General features: G+C 45.7%; 1 protein-coding gene across 1 annotated transcript in view; it reads right to left on the bottom strand.

Moving 5' to 3' along the window:
• The window catches only part of GRK3 (G protein-coupled receptor kinase 3), a 110,800-nt gene that overhangs the window by 4,462 nt on the left and 78,392 nt on the right, over positions 1–27,946 (bottom strand). The window contains exons 10-19 of the mRNA XM_052654640.1: positions 24,227–24,305; positions 22,291–22,421; positions 20,023–20,117; positions 15,125–15,232; positions 8,861–8,927; positions 8,321–8,421; positions 7,577–7,643; positions 6,739–6,834; positions 3,171–3,333; positions 599–735 (exon numbers count right to left, since the gene is read on the bottom strand). Of these exons, the coding sequence (XP_052510600.1) occupies positions 599–735; positions 3,171–3,333; positions 6,739–6,834; positions 7,577–7,643; positions 8,321–8,421; positions 8,861–8,927; positions 15,125–15,232; positions 20,023–20,117; positions 22,291–22,421; positions 24,227–24,305 (1,044 nt within the window). The remainder of the gene's footprint in view (positions 1–598; positions 736–3,170; positions 3,334–6,738; positions 6,835–7,576; positions 7,644–8,320; positions 8,422–8,860; positions 8,928–15,124; positions 15,233–20,022; positions 20,118–22,290; positions 22,422–24,226; positions 24,306–27,946) is intronic.

Here is a 27,946-nt window from a genome sequence, read left to right as displayed (position 1 = left end):
TCTCTCTTTATAAGGTTGGACTTCTAAGGGTGCTAAGCAAATTAAGTGTGTGTGTGTGTGTGTGTGTGTGTGTGTGTGTGCGTGCGTGTGCGTGTGTGTGTGTGTGTACAGCATCTGGCCCAAGATAAATATGCAAACACTGTAGTAGTTGTTACTATTCCTGTTCTCTTTTTTTAATATTAATTTTTATTGGAGTATAGTTTGCTTTATATTGTTACCATTTCCACGTCTCCCCTTTTACAGATGAGGAAACTGAGGCTCAGTCAACATAATGTGCTTCTGAGTCCCAGAGACATGAGCAGTGTGTCTGAACACCTCTGACTCCAAAGTCCCAGTTTTTGTCCCCTTTTGGGATCCACCCAATTGCTCTCCAGCCTTCTGCAAACCTGCCTGCTCTGATTTCCCTGGATGGCACATTCTATTTTCAAGGGGTACCAAATCCTTCCTTGATTCGGAGGAGTCTGAGAGTCTGAACATGAGAAATTTCACATATACAGCTTAGAAGAGACACGCAGAGCACAGGGGGAGGTTTTACAGAACACGCCAGCAATACAAAATCACCATGGAAACCAGCGCCGGGCAGATGCTGCAGACTTACTCGCGACTCGCCCTCTCCTCTCCATTCAAGTCTGTTCGGAAAGAGGTAAAAGTAGCGGCGCTGCCACTGGGTCAGGAAAGGGTTCCCCAGCTTCAGCATGCACCCATGCACGATGCAGTCTCTCCCCAGGGCGTAATCTGAGGCACAGAACACAGCGGAGCGTTCAGCGGGGTCGGAAACAGCGTGCCCGGAGGCTTCTCAGAAAAAAAGAATGACACGCTTTCTGGAAAAAGAACAAGCTGCTATAAAGAGAACACTCTATAGAAACCATTACTTTCGCTTTTAAGCACATGAAAGAACGAGCTTCTTCAGCTCTCTGCTTACATGTTAGATGGCCGTTTCCCCATATTCTGATAAATTCAAGATGCTCCTCCATCACTCTGAGAGGGAAAAGCTTGTCTGCTAACTAGTGTTTCCATTATGCAGGGTGACAATTGGGGAACAGAGGGTGATTACACTGTGCCTAAAGCACCTTTGCATTTACATGACATTGGGGTTCTCCCTTTAACGGTCTATTTTTTAGAGGCTTCTTTGTCCAAAGAAATCAAAGTAACACAAGGATCAAAACTATTCTTTCTTCCACTTAAGGTTATAATTACCCTTTGAATATATGGTTATGTAGAGAGACCAAGCTAATTCGCTCTCATCCCAAGTTCTGATTACATTTATACAGCAAAGTACTGTCTCGAAAAAAGGTCAATTTTAAGTAGCTTGCTCTGCCTTCCTTAGAGGCTTTGGTGATCATGCTAAAATCATTTATTCATTCATTCATCACTCACCCAGTCATTCAGCTATGAAGGGAATAGATGCATAGGTGCTAGGCACAGCAGTGAATAAAGACAAAAGTCCTCGCCTTCAGGGAGCTTACACTCTTAGCTGGAGATTCATGTAATAAATAAGCAAAACCCATGTTGTGTCACATGGACAAAAGCAGGAAGGGGATGAATGAAAGCAGGCGTGGTCAGAGGACAGTTCGTGGTGATGAGGCACGGTTCACGGAGTTGCCAGTTTAATGGAAAAGGTCTCTGAACTTCTCAAGTACGCTTAAAGTGTCAGTCGTCTACTTTTACGTCAGAGATCTAAGCCTAGACTATATTTTTGTGTAAGGCTGACCTCTGAGATACTCAACCAAGACCTAGTTATATCAAAATTACTCATATATATTTGAAGATAAATCCATTGTTCTGTTGGATGCTCTAACTGCAGTTCTAGTTAAAAGGCTACACTTCAACAATGTCATTAAGATACGTATTCTTGTTTTCTGGGTCCAATCTGTCAAGATTCTAGTGACATCATGGGTCTCCCTTGAGGAAACTACTGAGGCTGTAATTTCCTGCGTAAAATCCATTCTGGAAAACGTGGTCTCGAGTGATTTCAATGGACCCACTTCTCTACAGAATAGCTTAGAAATAAAGCCCCTTTCCCTGCAGAGTGGAGGTGAGCAAGGTTAAAGGGGCTGTCACGCTCCCTTGGTGCAACTCAGGTGACTTTCAGCTAAGGAGTCATTCATCCTGGGATGGAGGACGCTTTTCTAAGTAGGTGATAAATCCTTCTAGGAACTGACAAGACCCAGGAACCCTGCATCAAGATGCCCCAACCAAAGCAAGCTGTTCATAGACTGAAATGGTTTTTGATCATTCTTACTATATGTTAACCTCAGGAAGGTCTTTGCTTAGAAGTAAAACCAAAGATATGTGAATCACTAACCACAACAAGTTTAAATCCAAAATCTATAAAGTCTTAGAAAAATCAAGACAGGCAATATTTGGTCACTCAAAAATGACCAATTTATTTAATGCTGGATGTGATGTCTTGTCCTTTGGAAATCCTAGTAGGTCACTGAAATATGGCCAATAAAACTACGGTTTGGTGACTCTTTAATGCTGTTTGTAATATGTACGTACTCGTGTCTCTTGACAATAAACACGTAATACTAAGTTCCACACCACCCTTTTGGGGGCCCAGTAGAAAATGAAAATGCAGGTTCCTTGTTAAAAAATTATTAAGAACCTCAAGATGGTGCCAGCAGAGCATTAACCTGGGGGCGGGCAGGTGGGGTCCTAATGATACCACACAGGCAGGCCAGACGCCCATGAAGCTGGCCCTGTTCCTGACACCACCATACTTACTCTTTAAAGGAAAAAAGGTTCCAAACTGGCCCTAAAACACTCCAAGATAAGAAGGCCAGGGCACTGCCAAAACACTGCTGACAGCCTCTGTACATACCACATGTGCGTGGACTAAAGACTTTGAAATATCAAGAATATATACATTTCCATAGGCATGCATAGCTGAATCACTCTGCTGTGTACCTGAAGCTAACACAATGTTGCAAATCAACTGTATTTCAATAAAAATTAAAAAATAAATAAAATAGATAAAGACGAACGACTCTGCAGTATCATTTCACACTGAACACTCCCGGGCCAGGTAAAATTCAAACAACTGACGGCATCCCCTCCCCCTCCCACCGCTGGAAGGACTTCATGACCCAGATACTGTTTTCTGCTTTATGAGAGATCTTGAAAATTCATCGCGTTAGAAACATCTTGAGACACACCGGCTATTTTACCTTCTTCGTGGCCAAGCTGCTTATTTTTAGCTCTCTTCCTGGCCTCGATTTTATCCGTGTCTGCATTTACTGCTTCATAAACCGTTTCCGCCACTTCCTGCTGCCAGCGCTCAGAGATCACCAGAGGGAAGTTCTTGTAGAGTTCTTGGTCGCAATCAAGAAGCTTGTTATTTTAAGAAATCAAGACATGTATGATTTGACATGCTCACAAAGGCAACAGGTCCCAAAGCACCATAGCTGTGTGTGAGAAGATGATGAGGCGACAGGCTAGAACCACTAGGAGCCGACTTCTCAGCGGTCATAAACCTCTGCTGACAACCGTCGAGCAGTCAGGCATATACTATACAACATGGAGAACACGGCCAGTGTTTCATAAGGACCGCAAATGGAGCAGAACCTTTCAAAACTGGGAATCACTACAGTGTACAACTGTAAGCTATATAATACTGTACATCAACTATACTTCAATAAAGTTTTTCTAGAAAAAAAAAGGAAAACAAAACAAAGGACAACCCAACAACTGGGGTCCACCACAGGCTGATACAAGATAAGGACACTTCACTTCCACCCCTGTGTCAGTCAGATTCAGACCAATCTTCTACAGCATCCTTACTTCGTTTTTGCCAATTAAAAATTAACATATACGGGGTTTTCTATAAAGTACTACAAGAAAATTTCAGTTATAGTGAGGCTATTCTATTTGTGGGATTTCCCAGGTGGCGATAAAGCTAAAGAATCCATCTGCCAATGCAGGAGACGCAGGAGACGCGAGTCTGATCCCTGGGTCGGGAAGATCCCCTGGAGAAGGAAACGGCAACCACTCCAGCATTCTTGCCTGGAGAATCCCAAGGACAGAGGAGCCTGGTGGGCTACAGTCCATGGGGTCACAAAGAGTTGGACACGACTAAGGGACTGAGCACGCACACACTTTTTATTTGTAAAGACAGGAAAACAGAGCTGTATGGGTTTAGAGACATCAACAAGGGAGAACCCAGGAGGGCTCTCTGCTCTGTGCCCACCCTCCATTAATCTGGAAAGTGAGAAATACAAAAAGGTCAACCAGGCTGAACTTACTGTTCAGCCCACGAACCTTCCAATGAATCCAAGTTGAACAGCAGGATTAATCTCAAGACACGTGGAGAGTTTAGGCAACTTGGCCTTTTAGAGGCACTATAATAAAAATTATACTTAATGACAGCATCTCTCTGCCAAACTGTTACTCAGAATTCTTCATTCTTTCTCCTAAATGAGGCTGTGCTCTGAAAGCGAGCTGAGAAAATACTTTTTCAGATCTGAGTTACAGTTTTGTGGCAGAAAGACAAGCGATCCTACTGATAGAAAATAACAGGCCTGTCTCTCAAAAGCACAGCTCTTTCTAGAAGCTTGACTCACTCACTCCCTTGCCTGAGAGGTGAGTACAGGAGAGATTTTACTATAGGCAAGTCACTTGGAAGGAAAATGGAGAAAGACTGAGGGTGAGGCTCTGGCCCACAGGCCTTTGGCACATCCCTGAACCACCTAACCACTGGACAAACCTGCATCCAGGTCCCAACGGGGATGTTCTCCACCTGCCCTTTGACCTGTTACCCTGAAGTGAAGATTCTGAGGTCAAAATGTGTTCTGTTTTTCCCCTTTCTGCTTTCTTCAGGTGCCCAAACCAAGCCGGGTGCTGACCTTTTGGGTGTCCTGAGTGTGAACACGTGTGTGTGTGCACGCAGTGGAGTGTCAGAGCATCAAGGCTAGGTGAGCACCCTGTGATAACACTGGGACAGATTCTGGAGTCTGGCGAAAGTGAAAATACCCTCCTTTCCCAAGCAGTTGCTCCAAAATGGATGTTTTCTGCTTTATGTATAAAGGGTTCCAGCTCCTGTAAGGCCAGAGAGCCTTGGGCTTTATGACTCAGCCTGTGTGAAAAATGCATAAAACAAAGCCCTACCAGAAGCGAGCTGTTTTTCCTTAAAGACGACGTGCTATTTCGGCTGCTTTTAAGAGACACAGCCTTCTCAGCTCTGGCTCAGGAAGAAGCAAAACCGGCACAACAGGAGGCGTTAGCGCAACTGCCGGGAGGCAGACACAGGTGACCCAACCCCAGAGGAGGCCTGGCAATGAAATCCCTCACTCCATGGGGGGTGAAGTGCTCCAGAGGTTCCCGCAGCAGCCCCGGCTCACTCTGGTACTAAGTGTGCATCTGGGCCCAGGGTGTCTGACTCCAAAGGCCAGACTACAGCTGACAAAACCAAAAGCATGAGAATCCCCTTTGAATATTAAAAATTTCATGGGCTCCCATGGGATATTCACTTTCTTTTTAGTGTCCTTTGCTGGAGAGCAGCATGTCTGATGACAAAACTCTTCTGTGACAGCAGCGATCCTTTGAGATAACCCTGTAAAGGGGCTGCTCCCGAAGCTGCAGGGTGCTAGTTACACCCCAACAAGTCCTGCTGTACAGGCCACGGGAGATGCCAGGCCTCTGGGCAGTGGTCGGCTGTCACCCCCAGGGGAGCCAAGGCTCCGACCAGGGAAGCGGCTGTGGCCCTCTCCGCTGTGCTGCTCCTGAGCTCCTCCGCCACCCTCCATCCTGAGAAACTGACCCCGCGAGCACACCAATCACATTTACAGCTGGCTGCCTGGTCGGAAAGACCAGGGAGCTGACACAAGGCCAGGGACGCGGGCCGCTAAGGACACGATGGCGGGGCAGGGGGCGGCTCTCAGAGGGTTGTGCTGTTTGGGGTGGGGGGAGACTCTGGGGGAAGCTGAGAAGGTGGGAGCAGTGAGAACTTGACATGCAGTGACATGCTTTGACTCAGCAGCCGAAAGAGGGCGACTTTGTCTCGTGACTCATCATCTCTAAATATGCCCTTGTCTACTTGGAAAACAATGATAGGAACCAGAGTTTGAAAAATGCAGAGGATGCTATATGTACAAAAAACAGTGATTATTTCACTTTTGATTGACAAGTGTGAGATGATTCACGCTGTTTGCCCTTTTCATCCTAACACAGAGAGACTGGGAAATTTGGGAGAATTAAGACGGCTGGCTCTCTGGCTTGAAGCCAGGTAACGTTTGCCATCACATGGTTGTTTTTCCTGCTTCATAATACATCTGAGTTTTCTGTTAACCACTAATCTATCCAAATCAATAACAATGTGACTATTTTTCAGTTTATCAAACATGAAATGGGTGGTCAAAGAAAGCTCTCCTATGGGACGCCCATGACGGTCCAGTGGTTAAAAATTCACCTTCCAGTGCAGACGATGCAGGTTCCATCCCCAGTCTGGGAACTGAAACCCCACATGCCATGGTGCTACTGAGCCCGCATACTGCTAACTAGAGAGAAGCCTGTATGCTGCAACTAAGACCTGACTAAATAAACAAATTAAAAAAAAAAAAACTTTTGTAGTCTCTAATTCAGGTCTTAATCTCTTCTACATTCATCAAACATGTGGATATTCATTTGTAAGTTACAGTCCAACACAAACAGGCCAGTACTAAGACAGTTATGAAGTCTGATTTCCAAAAGAAAGAAAGAAAAAAAAAATCCCCCTCCCCAAAGCAAGCCTCACAAGTATACCTTGATGCCTTTGGTATCCTCTTCATCAAATGAGCCGATGTCAAAGGCGTCGGCTGCATTGACTTCCCCTCGGGGAGGGATCAAGGGTGGAGGGTACTGGAAGAGCCAGAGAAGAAGGGTTTGGTTACCAGGGGACTGGGCCCTGGGCCCAGCCCGCTATCCTATAGAGTTCGCCGCGAAAGACCTCAAGGTGCCACAGTCTGTGTAGCACTCGTTCAAGCTCTCACAATCACAGTACATGGTCCGCAATGGCCCCCAAAGGAGAGGCACCCTCCACGACCCAGTTGCTAGAGGCTGAACGCTGCAGCAGGGCAAGAGAGGGTGTCCCCATCCACAGACACCCCGAGGCTGATGCTGGCCGAACCAGAGCCCTGACTCTGCGCCTAGACAGGCGGGACTAACAGAGCATCAGTCCTCAAGTGAGTCTGTACACAGATGAGTCCAAAGCTGATCATCAACGCTGAGAAAAACAACAGCTTTAATTTGGGGTGTTTTCCTGTATCAGAGAGAACATTAAAGAATATCTTACAATAAGCCAAGGGGTTCATGCTGCTACCCAGTCATGCTAATTCTTAAATGACGTGGGGCTGGGCTTGAAGGTATCTGTAAGCATATGAGGTTTCCTGCATATTTTTTACATATAAACAAAGAGGAAGAAGTGGTCCCAAAGGGAATGAGCTAGGAGGCAGTGCTTGGATAGAGGAGCAAGAAGCTGGGCTGTGGATGGGAGACCTGGGGGCGAACTCTGGGGACAGGGCCAGGATGCAGAGCTGCAGACAAAGGTGCAGCGGGAGGGAGCGTCGGGGCTGGCACCGGGGCGGGGGCCCAGCAGGGGTACCTTCTGCAGGTAGACGTGCTGCCAGTCGATGCCTCTGAAGAAGTCGTGCGCTTTCAGCTCCTGTGCGCTGCAGGAGAGAGAGAGTCACAGCGGCAGTAAGTCTGCATTCGGAAAACTAAGAAATGGTTCGCAAACGGCATCTCCTGTTAAGGACACGCAGCAACAACTGTTTCCAGTTCTTTAAGACAGCAGGTAAAATATGCTTCCTTTCCCAGGAAACACTGCGATGCTTGGAAACGCTGCACGCTGAGCCTAGGGATATGATCCCATATGATCGTTTACAAGGGATGCTTACCCCGGCCTAAGATAACCTACGGTTTTTGCAGACTATCTCTGTGTATCTGCAATCGTGAGAACAAATTTAACTAAGAATTGAGTTAGAGCAATCTACACATTAAAGAGATTTACAGCAAAGGTCTACAAGTCCTGACAGATCAGATAACAGAGATCAAAGCAACAAGTACTAATTTTGAACCAAACTAGACATCTAATAGAATGGTGCATGCTAAACCCCTTCATAAACTGAAGAAAACAACCTTTTCCAAAGAGCAGTGCTGCTGAAGCTCAGTTCACAAGGAACAGAAGGAGCTGCAGACTCTGAGGAGCACAGACCCGTGAAGACACACGGCTCCAACGTGATCCTCCCCTACGTACCCCGAACTGAAACGGTAGATTCTTGATACATTGAAAGGAACCGTACTGCTTTCTGGGGGGAGATGCCGAAACGCAGAAGTGATGGCCTACCTGCCTCCGTGGCAGCCAAGGCGCTTACTGACATCTCGCTGAAGCAGGCCTTCCAGAAGGGACTTGAGCTCAGGGGAGAAGACATCTGGAAGTTCCACATTCTGGGGGTGAGAGGAGGGGGACATGCCTTCAAATATGCATCTGTGGAAACAGTGCCCTCCCCCTCGACCAGATTTGAAGGCGATTTCTTACATAAGGATAGTGTTAAAGAAAACTGCAGATACCTCACAAGCTAACATTGACTCTATAAAGAAACCCAGTGCAGCTACTCATCACTTCCAGAGTTAATCGGCAGGCTGGAGCCAGAAGAATTGGGTCTCCTCGCTCTTCTGTGTCCCATTCATTTTGCCTTTTTTTTTTTTTCTCTTTAGTTTTGGTCTTGATTTTTCTGTATCTTTCTCTTACTGTCTGTTAGCAAATCTTGTTATCTGCCTTGGCATCTATCTCCATTATTTTAAGAAAGCATTTTTTTATACTAGTTGTAATAGAATGAGATAGGAAAATTATCATGAGAATAACAACGGTTTTTTACTTTCTTACCATGGTGAGAGTCATTCGGTCTATCTCATGCTTATCTTTGGTTTTATGTTGTCTGAAAGGGCTGTGACTGGAGAAACAAAGAAAATTCTATTACTAGATGGTTTTGGGTAACAGCAAATACCGTTGACTAATATTTGAGCAGTTTTGTCACTGCTCATTCAAAACTGCAGGAAGACAAAAGCCAGGAACCTACACCATTTCCAGGGGAAACCTGCCGATCAGGTTGCCAATCAGACATTTAGGTCCTGAATGAGTAAGGCTGATGTTTACTTGAACTCTTGATACTCACGTCAATGAAGTCATGCTACCAGAATAAACTTTAGCAAATATATTCCAAATGACAATTTAAAATATCACTTGGAAAAAACAATCAGCCAACAGGTTTTTATGAAAATGAAAGTCATACACACGACATCGGTCACATTAGTGTTTGAGATAACAGTAATGTTCATACAGTTTTTTTTTTAGAAAAAATGGATGAGTCCCTCAAACAACGCAAAAAGCTGCTGTTGAACCAAAATACAAAATGAACACACTCCCCTGCCCCAGAACCCAGTAATTTTAAGAAATACATTCCTTTGGTGATAAGAGATACAAACCAACCCTGTGCTCCCAGATCCTCCAGGGTTCTGAGAACTGCTCACTCGTGTTCTAACTTACAAATGGCTCCAGATCTGAGTCAGAAACCCTGGGCTCACACTGTGACCTGGCTAATGGCTGCAAGTCATTCGTGGAGACCTCGTCTCGGTCTCTTTCCCTGTGCATGGCATAATGCCACAAACGTCACCGAAACAGCGAAAGGAACGACTGAAACGATGCACGTGCCGGCAGCTGAGACAACGGGAGGGTGCGGTGGGTAACTGACAGGCGCGTGTGACAGATGAACCTAACTTTACAAAATAAATGTCTCCTCGTAAAGACATTATTCCTACTCTTGACTATGTTTTTAAAATGCTGAAGCTAAAGTTAATCTTAGATATCGCTTATACACGGACTCTGAAATATGACCCAAATGAACTTATCTACGACACAGACACCGGCTCACAGGCCTAGAGAACAGACCAGCTGTTGCCAAGGCGAGAGGGCTGGGGAGAGGGGTGGACTGGGAGCTTGGCATTAACAGCTGTAAACTCTTATATACAGAATGGGTGAACAACAAGGTCCTACTGCACGGCACAGGGAACTATAATCAATATCCCATGACAAACCATAATGGAAAAGAGCAGGAAAAAAAATACACGTATAACTGAATCACTTTGCTGTACAGCAGAAATTAGCACAACACTATAAATCAACTATGCTTCAATAGAATATTTTTTAAAGTAAAGATGCTCCTAGCATTAAAAGAGACTAGTAAACATACAAACTAGAAAACCCTGGCCTTATTTACTTACTTGAAAATTTAAAAAGGGACATACATGATAGGATTTTCTGGTAGTAAAGACATGCCTGTTAAACGACCAGTCCTACAGATTTATTTGGGCCTTCCCTGGAGGCTCAGACAGTAAAGAATCTACCTGCAATGCAGGAGACCCTGGTTCTATCCCTGGGTTGGGAAGATCTCCTGAGGAAGAGAATGGCAGTATTCTTGCCTGGAGAATTCCATGGACAGAGGAGTCTGCTGGGCTACAGTCCACAGGGTTGTGAAGAATCAGATACACCTGGGCGACTAACACTTTGACTTTTCACTTTCATAGGTTTATTTATAAGGCATATAAAACATAAGCTGAGGCAAGGTATTATACAAAATAGTTCTATAAAACAGAGTAGGATGTTGAATATATAACTCAATGTGATTTAGAAAAAAAAAACTAATTAAAACTGTGCCCACCCTTGCAATCTACTTACTGCTTACTGAATTAGGTAAACTATGCACCGTAGCATCTCCTGCAGAGATGATTCCACTTTAGAGTATTTATTATTTAAATATTTCAGTTCTCACTTTGCACGAGAGGGGGCACTCCAACGCTTATTTTCTTTCTTATGCAATGAAAAACACATTAATTTCCATCTCTTGAAAGCTTTCATTTGGGGAGAAACAAAAAATCTAAACAAGGTGAATCAGTACCAAGCAAACATACACTAATCTTTCAAACAGATTTTGACTGGAAATATTCTTTGCACCCTAAATGTTGCCAAGGAGAAAAAAATGTAAAATTACTGCAGTTAAAAAGCAAATGGGATAGAATAACAAATAATATGCTATTTATGAGACATTGTAAGTTTTGAAACTTGGCTGGTATCACTTTCTTTTTCAGGGTTATTTCTGGCAGTGCTGGGTCTCTGCTGCTGGGTGGACTTTCTCCAGCTGCGGTGAGCAGGGGCCACTCTCCAGTTGTGATGAGCAGGGGCCGCTCTCTTCATTGCGATGCGTGGGCTTCTCGTTGCAGTGGCTTCTCTTGTTGTGGAGCGCGGGCTCTAGATGCGTGGGCTTAGTTGCTGCGGTGCATGTGGGATCTTAGTTCCTTGACCAGGGATGAATGTGTGTCCCTTGCAGGCAAATTCTTAACCCCTGGACCATCAGGTAAGCTCTGGCTTGTATCACTCTTGTATGCAAAACACACAGAGATATGAACATGCTTATGGTTCAAGAGAAGAGGAATATCGGCTTAGCAGTGCTTACTAAGACCTCAGTCGTCTGCATGACACGACTGTTGCCACTCCCCAGGGAGTTCTTCACGTGTAAAAGAGGATGTGGGAAAGTCTCCCCCGTTTTGGCAAATCCTCCTGCTCTGGCTCCTGTGTGAAAAGCCGGGGGACCCCCTCCTGCTCTTGACCTTTGTGCGATGCCGGAAGCAGAGGGCTGTTCCCCACACTTGCAGAGAAGGACGGCTATGTTCTGACAGGGATGCTCTGTGCTAAATTTAAAAATTCTTTCATGAGACCCGAGGGAGGGCTTTGCGAGGGGACTGGAGTTAAAGTTAGTGGTGCCAAAAACATTCCCAGCACATGCGCACAGTCGCTACAAACCCCGTTTGATAAATATAGCTCTCTGCGTCTGACTCAATAAGAGACGATCGGAAATGCTTGTCGGCTCTCGGGCTCTGGGGTGTCGTGTGGAGAGAGCTTGGTCTTTCAAGTCCTGATGCGCATCTGCTTCCAATGGCTTCTTGATTATTCTTTGTGAACAAAACCCAAGATTCCATTTCTATTTCGGAAAATGTTAAAGAAAACCTCCGATAGTAATGATCTCCATTCTGAGGGAGGCACGTGGGGCCCACAGATCCTGTGTGATCACAGCTGCTCCTGGACGCAGCCGCTTTAAATAGGAGACGGTAACGGGTCTGTCAACAGCTGGCGACACCAGCCAAGCCCTCATGCAACATTCAGGCTGCGTCGAAGGACATTGTGGAAACAGGACTCACATGTGCAGTGGTCGGATGTGGCTTTGGAATTACAAGAGAGAGTGTGAGAGCTGCGAATTGCCCCCAGGTGAGTTGGGAAATCGTTCAAGGCATGACAAACGATGGGGAAACATACAGAGACACACACACACATCATATTCACAGTGAAACCAGAGCTCAGAGACAATCCGTTTATAAACACAAGTGATTAAGAAGTCTTACATCAAAAATTAATTCTAGAATACCAAAAAGACAGCATGCAACATCAAATGTGAGTTTTGAACCTAAGCCAACAGCTGCCAAAATATTTATAAACATTCCTTTTTTCCCAAGAGGAACAAACTCAGTAACCTCAGACAGAGCTCTGCTTTCCCCAGACCACCCCCAGGGCTCTCTCCTCATGTCTGACAATCAACAGGGACAAGTTTAAGATCAAGGCTACGGTCACACCAATTCTTTCTCTTAACAGATATCTGACTCTAGCTCGAGGGTCATGACCACATTTCTGCACATTTGCAACATCTTTGTACACAGATGCTCTCTCATATCTGACAGTCAGCTGAAGTGGAAGCAGTGACCCCACCCAACACATGGTCCAGGGACGCAAACACATCCTCCAGCCTCGACAGCATCCTCACATCCAGGTTCCTGTCTCTTGCACCCTGCGGAATCCTTTGAGGGCATCATGACAGAATGAGAGGTGCAGAGAAATGTTTCAGCCAAGGTGATGGGGCACACTGGTCAGTGCGGGAAGTATCTGATCACAGCAAACAGAAGCAAAAAGACCCTTGGTGAACCCTGGTCACCATCACTGCACAGACACGGGAGGGACGGGAAGAGACTGGTCTGCAGCAGAGTTCCTCCTCCTTGGCTGGGTGACCTTTTGTGGGGGGAGTGGGGGTGTCCTCTGCAGCACCCCTGGCCTCGACCTGCCAGATACCAGAAGGAGCCCCTCCCCTAGTTGGCACCACCAAAAATGTCCCCAAGTGTTGCCAGGAGCTCCTGGGGTTGAGGACGAACGCTGGGGAGGGTCTGGCATGGAGTCTGGTTTATTCCATGAGGATTGACGCTGCTGCAGCTTATGGTGTGGCTGCCGGAAGCACTGTGCCCAGCTCTCTGAACCTGTCCACGTGAGACGCCATTTCTAGCCGCCACCGTTCTCATCTCTTGTTATCCATCCATCCCATCCCCACTACCATCCTCTGGATGTCATCCTGTTGGCCTAGACTCCCCTCCACAGGGGTCACATCAACTGTGATGCTTTAACCAAGACTGATCAAGGACGTCACAGAGGAAGTAGCACCTTCCAACTCAGTCCTGCAGACCTGAACCGTGACCAAGGAGATGGAATTCACTTTTTCAGCCACAAATACATTGTTGGCCTAGAATTAACGACTGGACCCATCCTTGGATCTTATAAAAACAGGAATATATGCCAGACTGTTCCTAGTCTATATGTGTGGACATTATTATAGACAGAATAACAACATTAGACAGAAATCAATAAACAAAGAAAGCCCTGAACCAAGGCTCTGCCATATTTCACAACCGACTTTCACATCTTGAGTTCATGCACAACGGTTTTGCTGTTGTGCAGTTTTTTTAAATTACCTCATGATTCTGTAACTGTGGCTTCTGACCTCTGACCGCTCCCCCCACAACCAGAGGAGACCTGAGTGAAGAGAGTGTGTTTGGATGCACTCATCGCGCACGCAGGGACCCCCGCCGGCCGGGGAAACGTCTCGGGTGGAAAGCAGTTTTCTCTGGTCTGCTTTGCAGAAACTCTCTAATTAGGTCAGCTAGTCTGATTACACGAATTAAGCCCTCCAGGCTCCACAAACACAATAATTCAATTAAGGACCAACAGGACCTGAGTCTCTGAGCAGTAATACAATTTCAGTTCCCAAGTGAGGCAGAGAGCAGAGAACAACTAGATTACCCGAGTCCTGGGGGCGCAGCCAGGGTGCCTGGAACCTAGTCTAGGGGGAGACAGGGAACGCAGCCTCTTTCCAGACTGTGTTAGAAACATCTTATGCAAAAACATGAACAAACTTTTTGGCCAACCCAATATAAGAACATGCTGTGATGCTCTCAGTAAGGCTTTCCGGAAAAAACGTGGCCAGTTAAACAAACTACCAGGCTTGTGTGATCATAGGGGAAATGTAACAGGGAGAATCCTGACCAGGAAATTTTAGTATAAATTGCTTTTTTGTGGTACCTCTATGAATGGAGAATAATCAAAAACACATCTTAAACACTTACACTTTCTATTAAAATTGACTCAAGACTCTTAAAACTAATGGAATATTAACATAATGTGTAAATGTTCAATGTGAGAACATATCTCAAGAGAACTTTCATTCCATCCTCTTTCCACTGTATTTCATCATCTCTGGCAGTTTACACCGAAGGGACAAGTATAACACAAGTGAAGAACACAGAATTGCATAATTTTATCTTTATGTTTTTAAAAACTGCAAATTTCAGCATATTCACAAACAAATGCGCACTTTTAACACAGGTTCACTTTGGGTCTTCACCCTCTTGTGTAAGAAATGCTTTAAGCTCACAAGACAATCATGAGTAATTCATTTCTAGGGAAAAGGAATTCTACTATCCTCTTCAATTATCTGTATTTAAAAATAGCACTCATTCCCCAAATAAGGCTTAACAATGGAAATAGTCCAACACGGTCTTCTGTTACGTTTAAACGTGCTGGAATTTCTTCCTGGAGTGGGACAAAAATACCCAAAGCTTACGGGAAGGAAACACATTTTTACGGGCAGAAAGAGCTGTGAGCACTGCCTGGATCACTGTGTGGCTTAAAGATCGCTATCTGATCTATACAGATACTAGCACCTAATGATGTGTGAACATTTCTTATCCACGGTGATGGACTGAAGGGACACATGTCACTCACCCTCTCAGAAGCTTGAAAAGCATGCAGCCCAGGGAGAACCAGTCGGCACTGCTGTCGTAGGCGGTCCCCTTCTGCAGAACTTCAGGTGCCATGTACCCGTGGGTGCCACTGGGGAGAAGAAGGGCACGTGCAGTCAACAGCATGTTCTCGCTCACAGACTATCCCCAGCTCGCCCAGAGGCCAGGGCGCCATTCATCAAATAGAAGCAAGGCCAAACAAGGAGGAGGGGACACCAGCACTTCCATCAAGTATGGCTTGGTGAACACTCAATAGGAAAACGATCTTTCCTTCATTAAAATGGGAATGAATATTAATAAATTACCATATGAGATAACCGTGAGCCATGTGCATGCTCTGGGCATGCTCTATGGTCTGGGAGGTGAGATCTGAATCTTGTGAGCCATCCCCACTACAGCAAGGGGGAGCCAAGGGTCTCTTGCCCACTGGAGAGCTTTTGTGTGGAGATGTGTGGGGCTGGGGAGGTGGTTATGAACGGGTGACCACACCGCAGTGTTCCGGACCTGGAAGCGATGGGGACAGGTTAGTGCCCGTCCCCATCTGCGAGGACAGGTGACCAAACTGCAACACTCTGGACCTGGAAGTGATGGTATCGGGCACTCCTGTGAGGCACCACCCGCCATGCTGAGGACTGGGGTTTGCACGGGTGTCCATGGCGGCCCCCACCCTCCACAGTCACGGTGGTCCCTAAGTGGTAGTGGGGAAGCTGACAGGTATGGAGACAGAGAAGTCCCAGGTCTGAAGAGCTGCCGACAGGTCAAAGGACCCAGCTCAGCAAATGTGCAGATGGCTTGCGGGAAGCTGAGAAAAACCACCTGGGAGGATAGCTGTTTACATATAATATGTTCTATCTGCAACTCAAAATCCTCTCCTGTCCTACAATGTGAGCACACACCATTCCAAGAGTGAGAGAAGGCTCATGGGAAACTGAAATTCAGAGGTGTGGGCTCAAAAGCGCTCCCCAAAAGCTGTTATCTGCAGCTGCATTCCTGTCCTTTGTCAATTTGCTTCACTGGTAGAATGGATGATGATGTGATACCTTCACCCCCACAGAACACATGTGGGATGGGCTCAGGGCAGCACCGGCACTAGAAAAGAACCCCTTGCGTTCTTATAAGCATTTCTAACTTGCTTATGCTCAGTTTCGGTGAGAATCTGCTCAGACAAGTGACCCTGGATTGTTGATGACTCGGGCTCAACACTGGGACTGGTGTCCTCTCAGCCTCATAGTTCCATCTTGAAAGACTTTTCCAAACAGTGGAAATGGGCACTGGTCCATCTACCAGAAAAGCTCTGCCCCCTGCAATCCAAAGTCTGCTGGCATGAGGTCAGCGAGTCACACTATGAGGACGTCAGAGATTTCTGTAAGGGGCATCCAAGCCATTTTCTGGGAAGCTTAATTTCAGTGTGGCCAGGAAAACCTTGGTGGCTTTATAACCTGTGATTCTTGGGATCAAAACCCAGTCCTGGGATGGGAAGACCCTGACAAGGAGACATACGCGGGGTTAGTGCACATCACGCCTCCGGGTGGACACGGCACACAACGCCGAGCACTGGGCCGCCTGCCACGTGGTTTCCAGCCCTGCCACTCGGCAGCACCCGAGGCTGCTGCGCTTCCCACGGCCGCTCTGTGCCGTCCATGCTGAAGGAACACCCGAGCATTTGAAGGCACGGTGACTAGAGGCCGAGAGTTGCGCTCTTGAAGAAAATCAGCTGGGACTCAGGGAGTCATGATGATCTGCTTGATTCCACAATCAAGCTTCTCTGTGTGGTCTGGTGGCTGCTCCACGGTTCACTTTTAGTTTCTGAGAATCCAATTCCATCATTAAAAGGACGGAGTCAGGGTCAAGATGGGGAACCGACCACGACGCTGCTCTGCCAGCATCAGATGGAGTCCTGGGATCACACCTACCGCTTTGAAAAGACCAGAGAAGCCCAGTCGAGGGTGAGAGTCTGGCCACAAGCCTTTAATCTAGTACCAGGTCCATCCTCTCAAAGCCTCACAGAGTTCAAACGAGTGTGGGGAGCTCGAGCCTTAGAGCTGGACAGAACTGGATTTTAATTCAAGCCCCACAATCTGCCAGGCCTGTGACTTTGCTCAAGTTCCTTAGTTTCTTGGAACCTCAGATTCTACCCCATAAAAAGTCAATGATTATATCCATGCCCTATGCAGGCTTCTAAAGAGCCTCTTGATGGAAGTCTTGAAAGAGGAGAGTGAAAAAGTTGGCTTAAAACTCAATACTCAAAAAACAAAGATCATAGCATCTGGTCCCATTACTTTATGGCAAATAGGTAGGGAAACAATGGAAATAGTGAGAGACTTTGTTTTCTTGGGCTCCAAAATCACTGCAGATGGTGACCGCAGCTACAAAATTAAAAGACGCTTGCTCCTTGGAAGAAAAGCTATGACAAACCTAGACAGCATATAAAAAGCAGAGACATGACTTTGCCAACAAAGATCTGTATAGTCAAAGCTACGGTTTTTTCAATAGTCACGTATGTATGTGAGAGCTGGACCACAAAGAAAGCTGAGCGCCAAAGAATTGATGCTTTTGAACTGTGGTGTTGGAGAAGACTCTTGAGAGTCTCTTGGACTCCAAGGAGATCCAACCAGTTCATACTAAAGGAAATCCTGAATATTCATTGGAAGGACTGATGCTGAAGCTGAGGCTCCAATACTTTGGCCACCTGATGTGAAGAACTTACTCATTGGAAAAGACCCTGATGCTGGGAAAGATTGAAGGCAGGAGGAGAAGAGCGTGGCAGAGGATGAGATGGTTGGATGGCATCACTGACTTGACTGACATGAGTTTGAGCAAGCTCTGGAAGTTGGGGATGGACAGGGAAGCCTGGCGTGCTGCAGTCCGTGGGGTTGCAAAGAGTTGGACACGACTGAGCAACTGAACTAAACAGAACTGAATGAAGACACTAATAACAACACATTCAGGCCGCCAGCCACGTGTTCCTGGGATAGCCAGTGTTCCACTCACAGCATGAATGCTGTCCCCACACCAGTCACTTCCTGGACAGTCCCCTAGGTGGCTGTTCTGGGAGGTCAAGGAGCCTGTCTGCCTCAGCCCCGCAGCAGCGCTAGCACCTGGCACACAGCCAGCATCAACTAGGCCCTCCCTGCGTGAAGGAGGTGACTACACCCCACAGCTGTCGCATGCAGTGAGCAGCACTGTGACGGCCTCTTTGCAGAAGAGAAAAATGAGGCTGGTGCCACGTGGAAGGATTCAAACCCACATCTGTCTCCAAAGCCTCTGTTCTCCGCCTAAAAACATACTTCTTCATTGAGCGTTTATCCTTTTTAAGTAGCGATCTTAGTATCGTCACTTAAACATGGAAACCAAGCTTCCCGACAGGGTTGGAAGGTTGAACCCTTAATGGATGTGGTTCAGATAACGGACAACAGACCACCTTTCAGACTTGGCGTGTGAATTACAGTAAGACGTGAGCGAGGCCTTTTGAGGGAATGAGTAACCCTGCTTCTGAAAGTTAATTCCTTTGGGAGATTAACTCTTATGAGCTCTTGGTTCATATTCAGTTGTGACTACCCTAAATTGAAGAAATTAGCATATCAAATAGCTGTGGCATTAAAAATTCAAATGACTCTCTTAAAAATGTCTGATGAACTCCCTGGGAGAGGCTGATATATCCAACCCCAGGTTCTGGCCTCATAATTGTCAAGTGCTAGCAAAATGCTAAGGCTTTTATCACCCTGTCCCACATTCTGCAGGAAGGGAGAGACATCTTTACCGAAACGGCACCAATTGCCATTAATATCTGATCAGAGCTTTAAACGGCAATTCTGATTTAATGCAGCCCCTCATAAAGTAGTGCAGTTTTAGAACCATTTTGCTTCTAGTCTCACACACACAAAAAAAGGATTTATAGTTTATTTTCTGCACGGATGCATGAAACAAGACCCCTGGGAGTTACTTCAAGACCATTCAACACAGCAATGATGCACAGTAAGACAGAATGTTAAGAGATTCACTGCTAAGACTGACATACTGGAGAAGAAAATAATTGAGGGAATTTTCCCACAAACTGCACACCCGTCCATACTTTCTACACAGATAAGCGGACACCAAAGAAACAGGAATGAAAACCAGTACATATTCTGTTCTGCCTCTGTTGAGCCCCGGGGCAGCCACTACACGCCTGCTGTCACTGCAACGATCTCAGGTTCAGGCAAGTCCTCAGGACAGTGTCAGCACATGTGGAGAAAGCACAGCCACCACTAGAAGCAGTTCGGTCCACCGAGGCAGGGGGCAGGGATGGCCAAGGGCAGGGGCTTCCAGCAGCTTCCCCTGCATGGAGGACGGATGTAACACTGAAATCTAACAACAGGATCTGCATGAAAAGTTTGAACTGCAAGTAGATGATTCTTTTAATTAAAAAAAGAATCCTCATTTTTTTTTTTTTTTTTAGGGTAAAAAAAAGGAATGTTTTGAAAAAGGAGAGTGGATGGAGAGAGAAGCTTGACTCCTGGGCCTTCCCTGGAAAGTTCTATGTGGTGGCCTGTGCCCCTTCTTTGGCACATAAGCTGTCACGGTCTACTACGACCGCTGCCCAGTAGATGAAGAGTGAGGGTCACAGAGCCAGCACAGGCTCGGCTCTGCTGCGAAGGGCCGCATCCTGCCCTCAGGCTCCCTGCCCCTGGGCAGCTAACCCGTGGATCCCCTGCGTGCCCCCAGAAGGTGAAAGCACGCACGCGGCCCCACTGCCTTCCTCTCCCTCTGACCCAGGATCATCACATGTTGGAAACTACTGCTGACAAGAGAAAGCCGGGAGGACAAACGGCCATGTTGGGGTCTGAGGGAAAAAGGGAGTCGAACTAGGAGCGGCAGGGAGCAGCCAGTGTGACTACTCACACGCTCGCGTGCGGCTTCTTTTTGGAAAAATCGCAGGCAAGACCGAGGTCTGATATCCTCACGTGTCCGTGCTCGTCCAGGAGGATATTGGCGGGCTAAAATGAAAGAGAAGGTGATTTCTGAGAGTCCCCAAGGCGTCCTGAGGCTGGGAGAACTTCCACAATCACAGGCACTTGCTACCATTATTTTTATCACATTTCATTCCTACACATGAATTCTAGTATTACATCATCAACCTCCAAGTGGGGCGTGAGACCGACAATGATACCTTTCATGTTATCAATAACTGTAGCAGGAGAGTGGCAAGGAGGGATGGAGAAGAGTCTACTCACTGGGCAATGGAACACAGGGCAGGTAACCCAGGAGGGTTACCACCACAGCTCATCGCTGTTACAGTATTTCCTTTCCACAGCAAGAACCGCAATCCAGCCGGAATGGGGTGTCTCTCCACAAAGGGAGTGAGTCCACTGGCTCCTCAGCCTCTGTGAACCACTGGGACTTGGAACCGTGGAACACAGCACAGAAAGCAATCTTGTAGCAATGTGCACGTGATGACCTAGGCAATCAAAACATTCCACGGTGCCGCGCTAATCCTGATGAACGGCATTTCGCGTTATTAGGAGAGAATCTTTGGAGGGCCTTACCAAATGACCAGATATGATTTTGGCCACAACTCTGCTGAAATATAGCCATTAAGATTAGATTTAGTCTGAGTGATCATGGAAAATGAAACTCCCCCTCCCTAATATACAGTGAATTACAGTCATCTTGGTATTTTTCTGCTGGAGATCAACTATTATCTTGCTCGAAATAAAAATAATGGCATGCCATTATAAAACTGAAGCATGAATAATCATGAGTGACTAGAATTAAGTTTGAATAGAAATTAGATAATACCACTGCCTACTAAATAGTTTAGAAAACAGAAATACCATATCAAGATGATTCAAGGCCGGTTACAGATTTGAATTAAAATGTATTACAATGGCGCTTCATGGGCTTTCAGCATGTATTTTATTCTGCAAAACTCACCATGAGGAAATAAAATGTCACGTGCCAACCAGGGTCTAATTATTTCTAATTTGATGAAAATACAGTTTTTTCCTCTTCTTTATGCTCCTATGAAGGCTATGGGAGTAATTCTTTAGCTTTGCAGGAGGCTTTGAAAGTTACAAACTACTTCATGGAAAAAAAAATGCTCAACTGCGAAATACACCATTTCAGATTCTTAGGAGGTAACCTCTTTTAGAAGCCAATCAAAACACATGAGCTCCTTAGAGAAGGGGGCATTATCAGTACACTTGATCTGGTTAACCTGCTTTCAGTTTCAGAAGGAATCAGAGAGAGGAGGCAAACAGGCTTCTCTGCGGGTTTCGCATCCTCTGGAAGCTGCCACGCCTATCACATTTCTTCTCACCATTATTTATACCTTTATGTGCCTGCACGATCATCTCTATAATTTGTCATGGTCCCTTTCATCTGCTCCCCCACCTTCATGCTGCTGGCCACATGAATATCACCTCGGAAGTACCAAGCAAACCACCAACTCCCTGTCTCATGCAGGATCCTCGACCAAGCAAGCATCGTGCTCTGGAATGGAAAAACTGAGAAAGTACCTGCTTCATTCTGTTCAAGTCCAGTAAGACTTTTTAAAGGGAAGCAGTGTGGCAGACTGGGGCTATGGAGTTCTGGAACCTGGAAATCTGCAATCTCGAAATCGCCTGATGTTCAGAGGGCGGGGGAAATTCTGCCAGCTGTCAGACACCCCTTCCCTACCCGATCAGCCCTGCCTCTGGCGAGTTAGCACTCAGTCTTTCTACGTGCGGGTTCACCAGTAGATAATGCCCCGTACGACAGTGGTGCTCTGCTTCTTCATCTCTGTACGCCTTCTGCCCTCACACTGAGCCAGGGCCAAATCAGTTGCTTGGTGAACATTAACAGAGTTATGATCCACTGTAAAATGGGTGACAACAACAAAAAAACCCACCCTGCTTTTCATAATTAACTAATTAAAATATCTGAGCTGGCGTATGTGCTGCACCAGGCAGGGAGGTGCCAGGGACAACCAGGAAAGATGGGAGTCCTCAGAAAAGAGTTCAGTGTCTGGAGGAGACCAAAATCATGAAGGTGATGTTCTGCCCAGGGCTGAGAGGAGGAAAATGACGGGATGCCGTGAAAGAGGGGGAGACGAGGCGGGGACCACGACTACCGCACAACGCCTGCTGCACATGTCGGACAGACGGTGGGGAGTCCGTCAGACCACCTTACCTTCAAGTCTCTGTAAACGACAAACCGATTGTGCATGTGTTCCAGCCCCAGGATGATTTCTGTGGCATAAAACCGCATCTCCTTCTCGGAAAACACCCCGTGCTGCGAGAGGTGATAGTGCAGGTCACCCCCTGGAATCAGAGACGCAGAGTGTAACTCAGTGCGTGAGTGCCAGGGAGACAGAAGTCCGTCATCGTGCAGTCATGACATGGTTGACAACGGTTAGCTAACTTGATGCTTCGTCTACCTGTATGATACAGGTGTGTCACTGACTTCTGTAATCTGATGAAACACTTTAAAAAAAAAATCCCAGAGAAAACCAAACCATTGAGAAGACTTAGATGCGACTTAGATGTGGCTGGGACCATATGAACCCAGCCTCCGCTCTCGGATGGACATCACAGCTCCCATGTGTCCCGCTGGGGGAAGTGGGACGGGGGCCGACCTGATCCTTTGATTACTACAGTCCTGTCTGCCAACTGAATCAACCCACGTAGTGAGGCAGTAGGTGGCTTGGCAACTGGCTCTGTGGATAGTAAATATGGAGACAAAATGAATACACTGCTCATATTGATAGATATTTGAGAGAGCGAATACAGTAAAATTTTAACTGGTAAAAAACCCAGGTGGTTGGGTGTTTGGGTGTCCCTGGTAAAATCCTTTCAATGTTGCGGTATGTTTGAATTTTTCATAATAAAGGGTTAGAAAAGGTCAATGATCATATGGCCTCCAGCTACAGAGACAGAGAATGCCACCAACAGGGTAAGGGAATGTTCTCATAAGTGATACAGGCGGAGCCACAGCTGATTTACAGAGGTTCGCGTGTGTCCACTCTCGTCACCTTTGACTCCCCAAGCATCTTCCTGTTCACACACGCATATTCTTGTATAACTATTTTCGATCAGCATGTAGAAGATTTCCAGCATCGCTGAAAGCTCCCTGTGCCCAGCCCAGGCAGCATTATCAGCTCACAGCCCCTCGTTACAGCCAACTGGACTCTACTCTGACCTCTCCCCTCATCGGTCAGCTTTGCTAGTTCTGACAGTGACACGAATCGAGTCATGCAGGAAATATGCTGCTCTGTCTGGCTGGCCTGCTCATTATTACGTCTGTGAGATTCCTTCATGCTGTTGGATGGGTCTGGTTCTAAATCAAAAACTCAAAATGTAATTAAAACTTCAACTGAACTTCAAAACAGGTATTAATTTATGGAAATATATGCTTTTCCATTTCAGCCCCTGTTACTAAAAATGCTTTGAATTAATTACATCACGTCACTTTCTAGTATTAGAAACCTGAGTGAGTGAGTGAGTCAAAGCTGCTCAGTTGTGTCTGACTGCGAACCCATGGACTGCAGCCCGCCAAACTCCTCTGTCCATGGGGGTTCTCCAGGCAAGAATACTGGAGCGGGTTGCCATGCCTTCCTCCAGGGGATCTTCCCAACCCAGGGATTGAACCAGGGCTCCCACACTGCAGGTGGATGCTTTACCATCTGAGCCACCAGAAAAGACAGGAAACTACTTTCTGGCTGAAGTTCTTCCTGTATTCTCCAGTTCATCATTGACGGTTTAAAGATTGATATATGGTGGGTCTGGACTAAAGGTACAGACTACTGGGCTAAAATCTGAGCTGGCCCAGAGTCAGTCCTTCACAGTTTGTTTTTAAATACATTCCTGTCTTTGGCCTATGAATCTTTAGGAGACATTTCATTCCTAAAGTTGAGGGCCAGTTGACTGCAGTCAACTTTTTAAAATGAAGTTGAATTGGAAATTCAAAGAGTGAAAGGTTTCCTTAAACTTGAGGGGGAATCTAATTATCTGAAAGACCCAAATGGCCAGTCTGTTTGGAGCAATGCAAGCCAAGATCAAACATCCTGAAACAAACAACATCATGGCAGAGTCATTCAGTGTATTCAGACTCCCCACATCTTGCTTACCGTTCATCAGATCCAAGATGAAGCACAGTTTATCTGGAGTGTGGAAGGCATAGGTCATACAGACGATGAAAGGACAATCCTATAGTGGAAAAAAAAAAAAATATATATATATATACACACACACATACATATAAGAAAAGCAAAAGCTGTCCTGGAAAGTATAAGTGCCACCTATACATTTTTTTTTTAAAGCCATGACACTGCCCTGTATATGAAGCACAGACACCTATGTGGTAACTTTAACAGACCCAGGAAAGGGAGCCTGACTCCATGGAAAAACAAAAAAGTGCACAGAGATACAAACACTGCTAATTGGAGATGAACTCAGAGATGCTCTGTCACTCTGATTAAATCATGACTCCTCTATCTACACCTTCAAAAGATTCAGATTCTACGGAAAAATATCACTGCCTTGCTAGTGCTCCTATTGGTCTACACTTTGGTTCTGGTTATAGTCACATATCCATTTCAATGTCTGATTCTGAGCTGGAAGAACCTTTATCATGGGGAGAAATGTTACTGATATTACTGTCTTGAAACACTAACAATAAAAATGGAATTAAATCAGCTTTCGAAAGTGGAAAATATACCAGGGTGGAGGATAGAATAACTCAATTAAAGATGAGGTAAAGATGTCAATTTTCTCCCAAATTAATCTATACATTAATCTATATATTAAATAATGTAAACAATTAAAATGGAAATTGACAAACTCATCCCCATATTTATATAGAAATGTAAACAGCCAAGAAAATTTCAGATAACTCTTGAGGAAGAATAAAGCTGAAACTTCTGTTCTTCAGAAGACACCATTAAGAGAGTAAGAAAGGCAAATAACAGAATGGGAGGAGGTATTTGAAATCCACATATATCCATATATATAAAGAACTCTCATCAATCAATAAAGAGAAAAGCAAACAATCCAACAGGAAAATGGCATGACAACAACAGCAATACTGTACATCGTTGCTGAGCATCAAATAGTCTGTAAGTCTTTAAACAGACGCTAGACCTCGGCTGTCCCCCAAGGAAATGCAAACTGCAAATCACAATGTTTCATCACTAAAACAAAGGAGAATGACTAACATCACAAAGACTGATGATACCAAGTGTTGCAAAGATACAGAGCTAATGGGACTTCCAATATGATAGCTGGGAGGACACAATCGTACAACCACTTTCACAAGGCGTTTGATGGCATCTGCCAAAGCTGATCACTACCTGCAAAGCCTATGAGCCAGAAATTCCAGCCCAGGGTATTTACCTAACAGTAATCTGTACTCATGTGCCCCAAGGGACCTGCATGAGAATGGTCCTCACAGCACTATTCAAAACAGCCCAAACCAGGAAATGATCCCTATGTCTACTGACAGGAAGATGGACACATGAACTCTGGCACATTTATTCGATGGAATACTATACAGCAGCGGCTGTCAAACTTCTGCAAATGGTCTAGACAGTAAATATTTTAAGCTTTTCGGGCCCCATCCAGTCCCTGTCACATAGTTTTTTCTGCTTCTTTTCTCTTGACAATTTCTTCTCTTCTTTTGCTTTAAAAAAAAAAAATTCTTAGTTCATAGACTGTGAACACAAGCCAGATTTCGTCCCCAGGCCACACACATAGCCTGGTGACCCTTACTATTTAGCTACAGAAGGTGCTGTTGTTATGAGCGACGACTTAGCTAAATCTCACAAGCAATACTGAGAAGCCAGACACAAAAAGAATACATTTATATAAAGTTCCACAGGGGCACAGCTAAATTACAGTGTCAGACATGTGGGTAGTAGCGAGCTTGGGCATGGGGTGAGCAGCTGAAGAGGGTAAACGGAGCCGTCCGGGACACAGTGACCCTCCGTCTCTTGACCCAGGTTCTGGATACACGCGTGTGCTCCCTGGTGAAAATCCACCACATCCAGCGCCAGGTCCCACTGAGATACATGCACAGTGAGCACTTGCCACTCAACTGACTCAAATAACAAACGGCATAAAATATCTACATCTACTTTCTTAACAGAAGCAAAGAATTATTAAATTCTACAGAATATACTCAATAGAGTACACTGTGAACAGAATTCACTTCGCTCACACCTATCGATGAAGGGCATACAGATGAATTTGTGTGGACACATGCCTGTGTGCTCAGGATTCGAGAACTTGAACTCAATTTCCACAAGTCTTCTGGAGGAAATTCATTTTGTGGTTACCTTGTTTTCCTTAAGAGTTCAGTTGAGATGGTCTTGGTGTTCATGAATTTTGAGATTTATTTTATTTTACACAGTCGTAAAATAAAGGTGCTGTCCTTTATCTGTTAAAAGCTATCTGGTTCTTGGGGGCCGGGTGGCACCATCCTGATTGGAGCCCCACCAGTGTTTCACCAGACCTTTCCATAGTCTGCTGGTGACGACTCATTCTGCTCTAAATATCATGCTCCTTCCTTAATGGGGTTCCCCACGTGCTCTGGTTCCTGATCGAATGAGCAATTCATCCCTAGAGCAGACAAGTGGGTGGACCAGGAACTTAGTAAAGCCTGGGTCTTTTCCCGCTTGAGACAGCAACTCTACTCACTCCACCCAGGGGACCAACAGAGGCTGGAAAGGGGTATTTCTGAACAGACAGTGTCCAATCCTTCTAACGACAGCCCTGAGAAAATGGCAAAAGGTCAAAGTGGAGTTAAGATACTATGTTATTAAGATGGGACATGAATTGGAGATTTACAGTCATAGGCTACTGCAATAGGAAGTGCTCTTCTTAAAAAAAAAAAAAAGAAAAAATCACCTGGTCCAAATTCTTTATTTTAAAGACGAGCAAACTAAACACTGCCCCCACCCCACCTCCTAAAAGGGAAATGATTTGTCTGAGGCCACAAAGAAATCTGGTAGCCAGCCAAGATTCAAACCCCAAGTCTCCCACTCTGGACCCTCGCCAGACCCTGTCCTATGTCACTCCACTTACAAAGGTAACGTTTCCATAGCAATGTAAAATCAAAGCTCAGTTAAAGGGATGTAATTTGGTATCTCTAAGGAGTTCACTGACCAGGATCTCTCATCTCTTAGGCCCTGAGCAGATGCCATCTTGAGTCTCAGGGGGGTCTGAGACACAAAGAACTGAATGCTGACCCACATAGACAAACAGACAGCAGTTTAATTATGGTGTTAGCACAGTTTCTAAGATACTTATGGTAAGATGTTCTGTCTTGATTACAAATTCAAGGTGAATAAGAACTAGGGGGTTCTCACAGGTGGATCCTTAAATAAAAGCTCTTAAGCAAGGAATTATCTCCTTTTTTAAAGGTTTTTTTGGGGGCGCGGGGGGCATGCAGGATCTTAGTTCCCCAACCAGGGATTGAATCTGGGCCTCCTGCATTGGAAGCATGACGTCTTGACCACTGGACTGCCAGGGAAGTCCCTGGAACTGTCTTCCTTGATTTCCTAGTGAGCGAAACAGTCTGCATTTTGCAGGAACTTAAACTGTGATACAACAGACCACAAAGGAGGCCTCTAGAAAAGTTCCCCACCCTGCAGTCAGAGGAACCCTTTCAGAATTGCAAGGCTTCTTAAATAGCTGTGAAGATTTTTTAAAGTCCTCAGCACTGGTCCAGAAAGCTTTCTGCTGGTCTGGCCTCTGTCTGCTTCCCTCTCTCCCCAGCTTCCCCGTGTGGTCCTCACCGCATCACTTCAGAGCCCAGCAGTGCTGACCTGTGAGTCCCCAGAGCATCTGTG

The sequence above is a fragment of the Budorcas taxicolor genome, chromosome 17, assembly GCF_023091745.1.
Source record: "Budorcas taxicolor isolate Tak-1 chromosome 17, Takin1.1, whole genome shotgun sequence".
Taxonomy (NCBI): domain Eukaryota; kingdom Metazoa; phylum Chordata; class Mammalia; order Artiodactyla; family Bovidae; genus Budorcas; species Budorcas taxicolor.
Note: the sequence above shows the minus strand (reverse complement) of the source record. Positions and strands in the feature narration are given on the sequence as shown.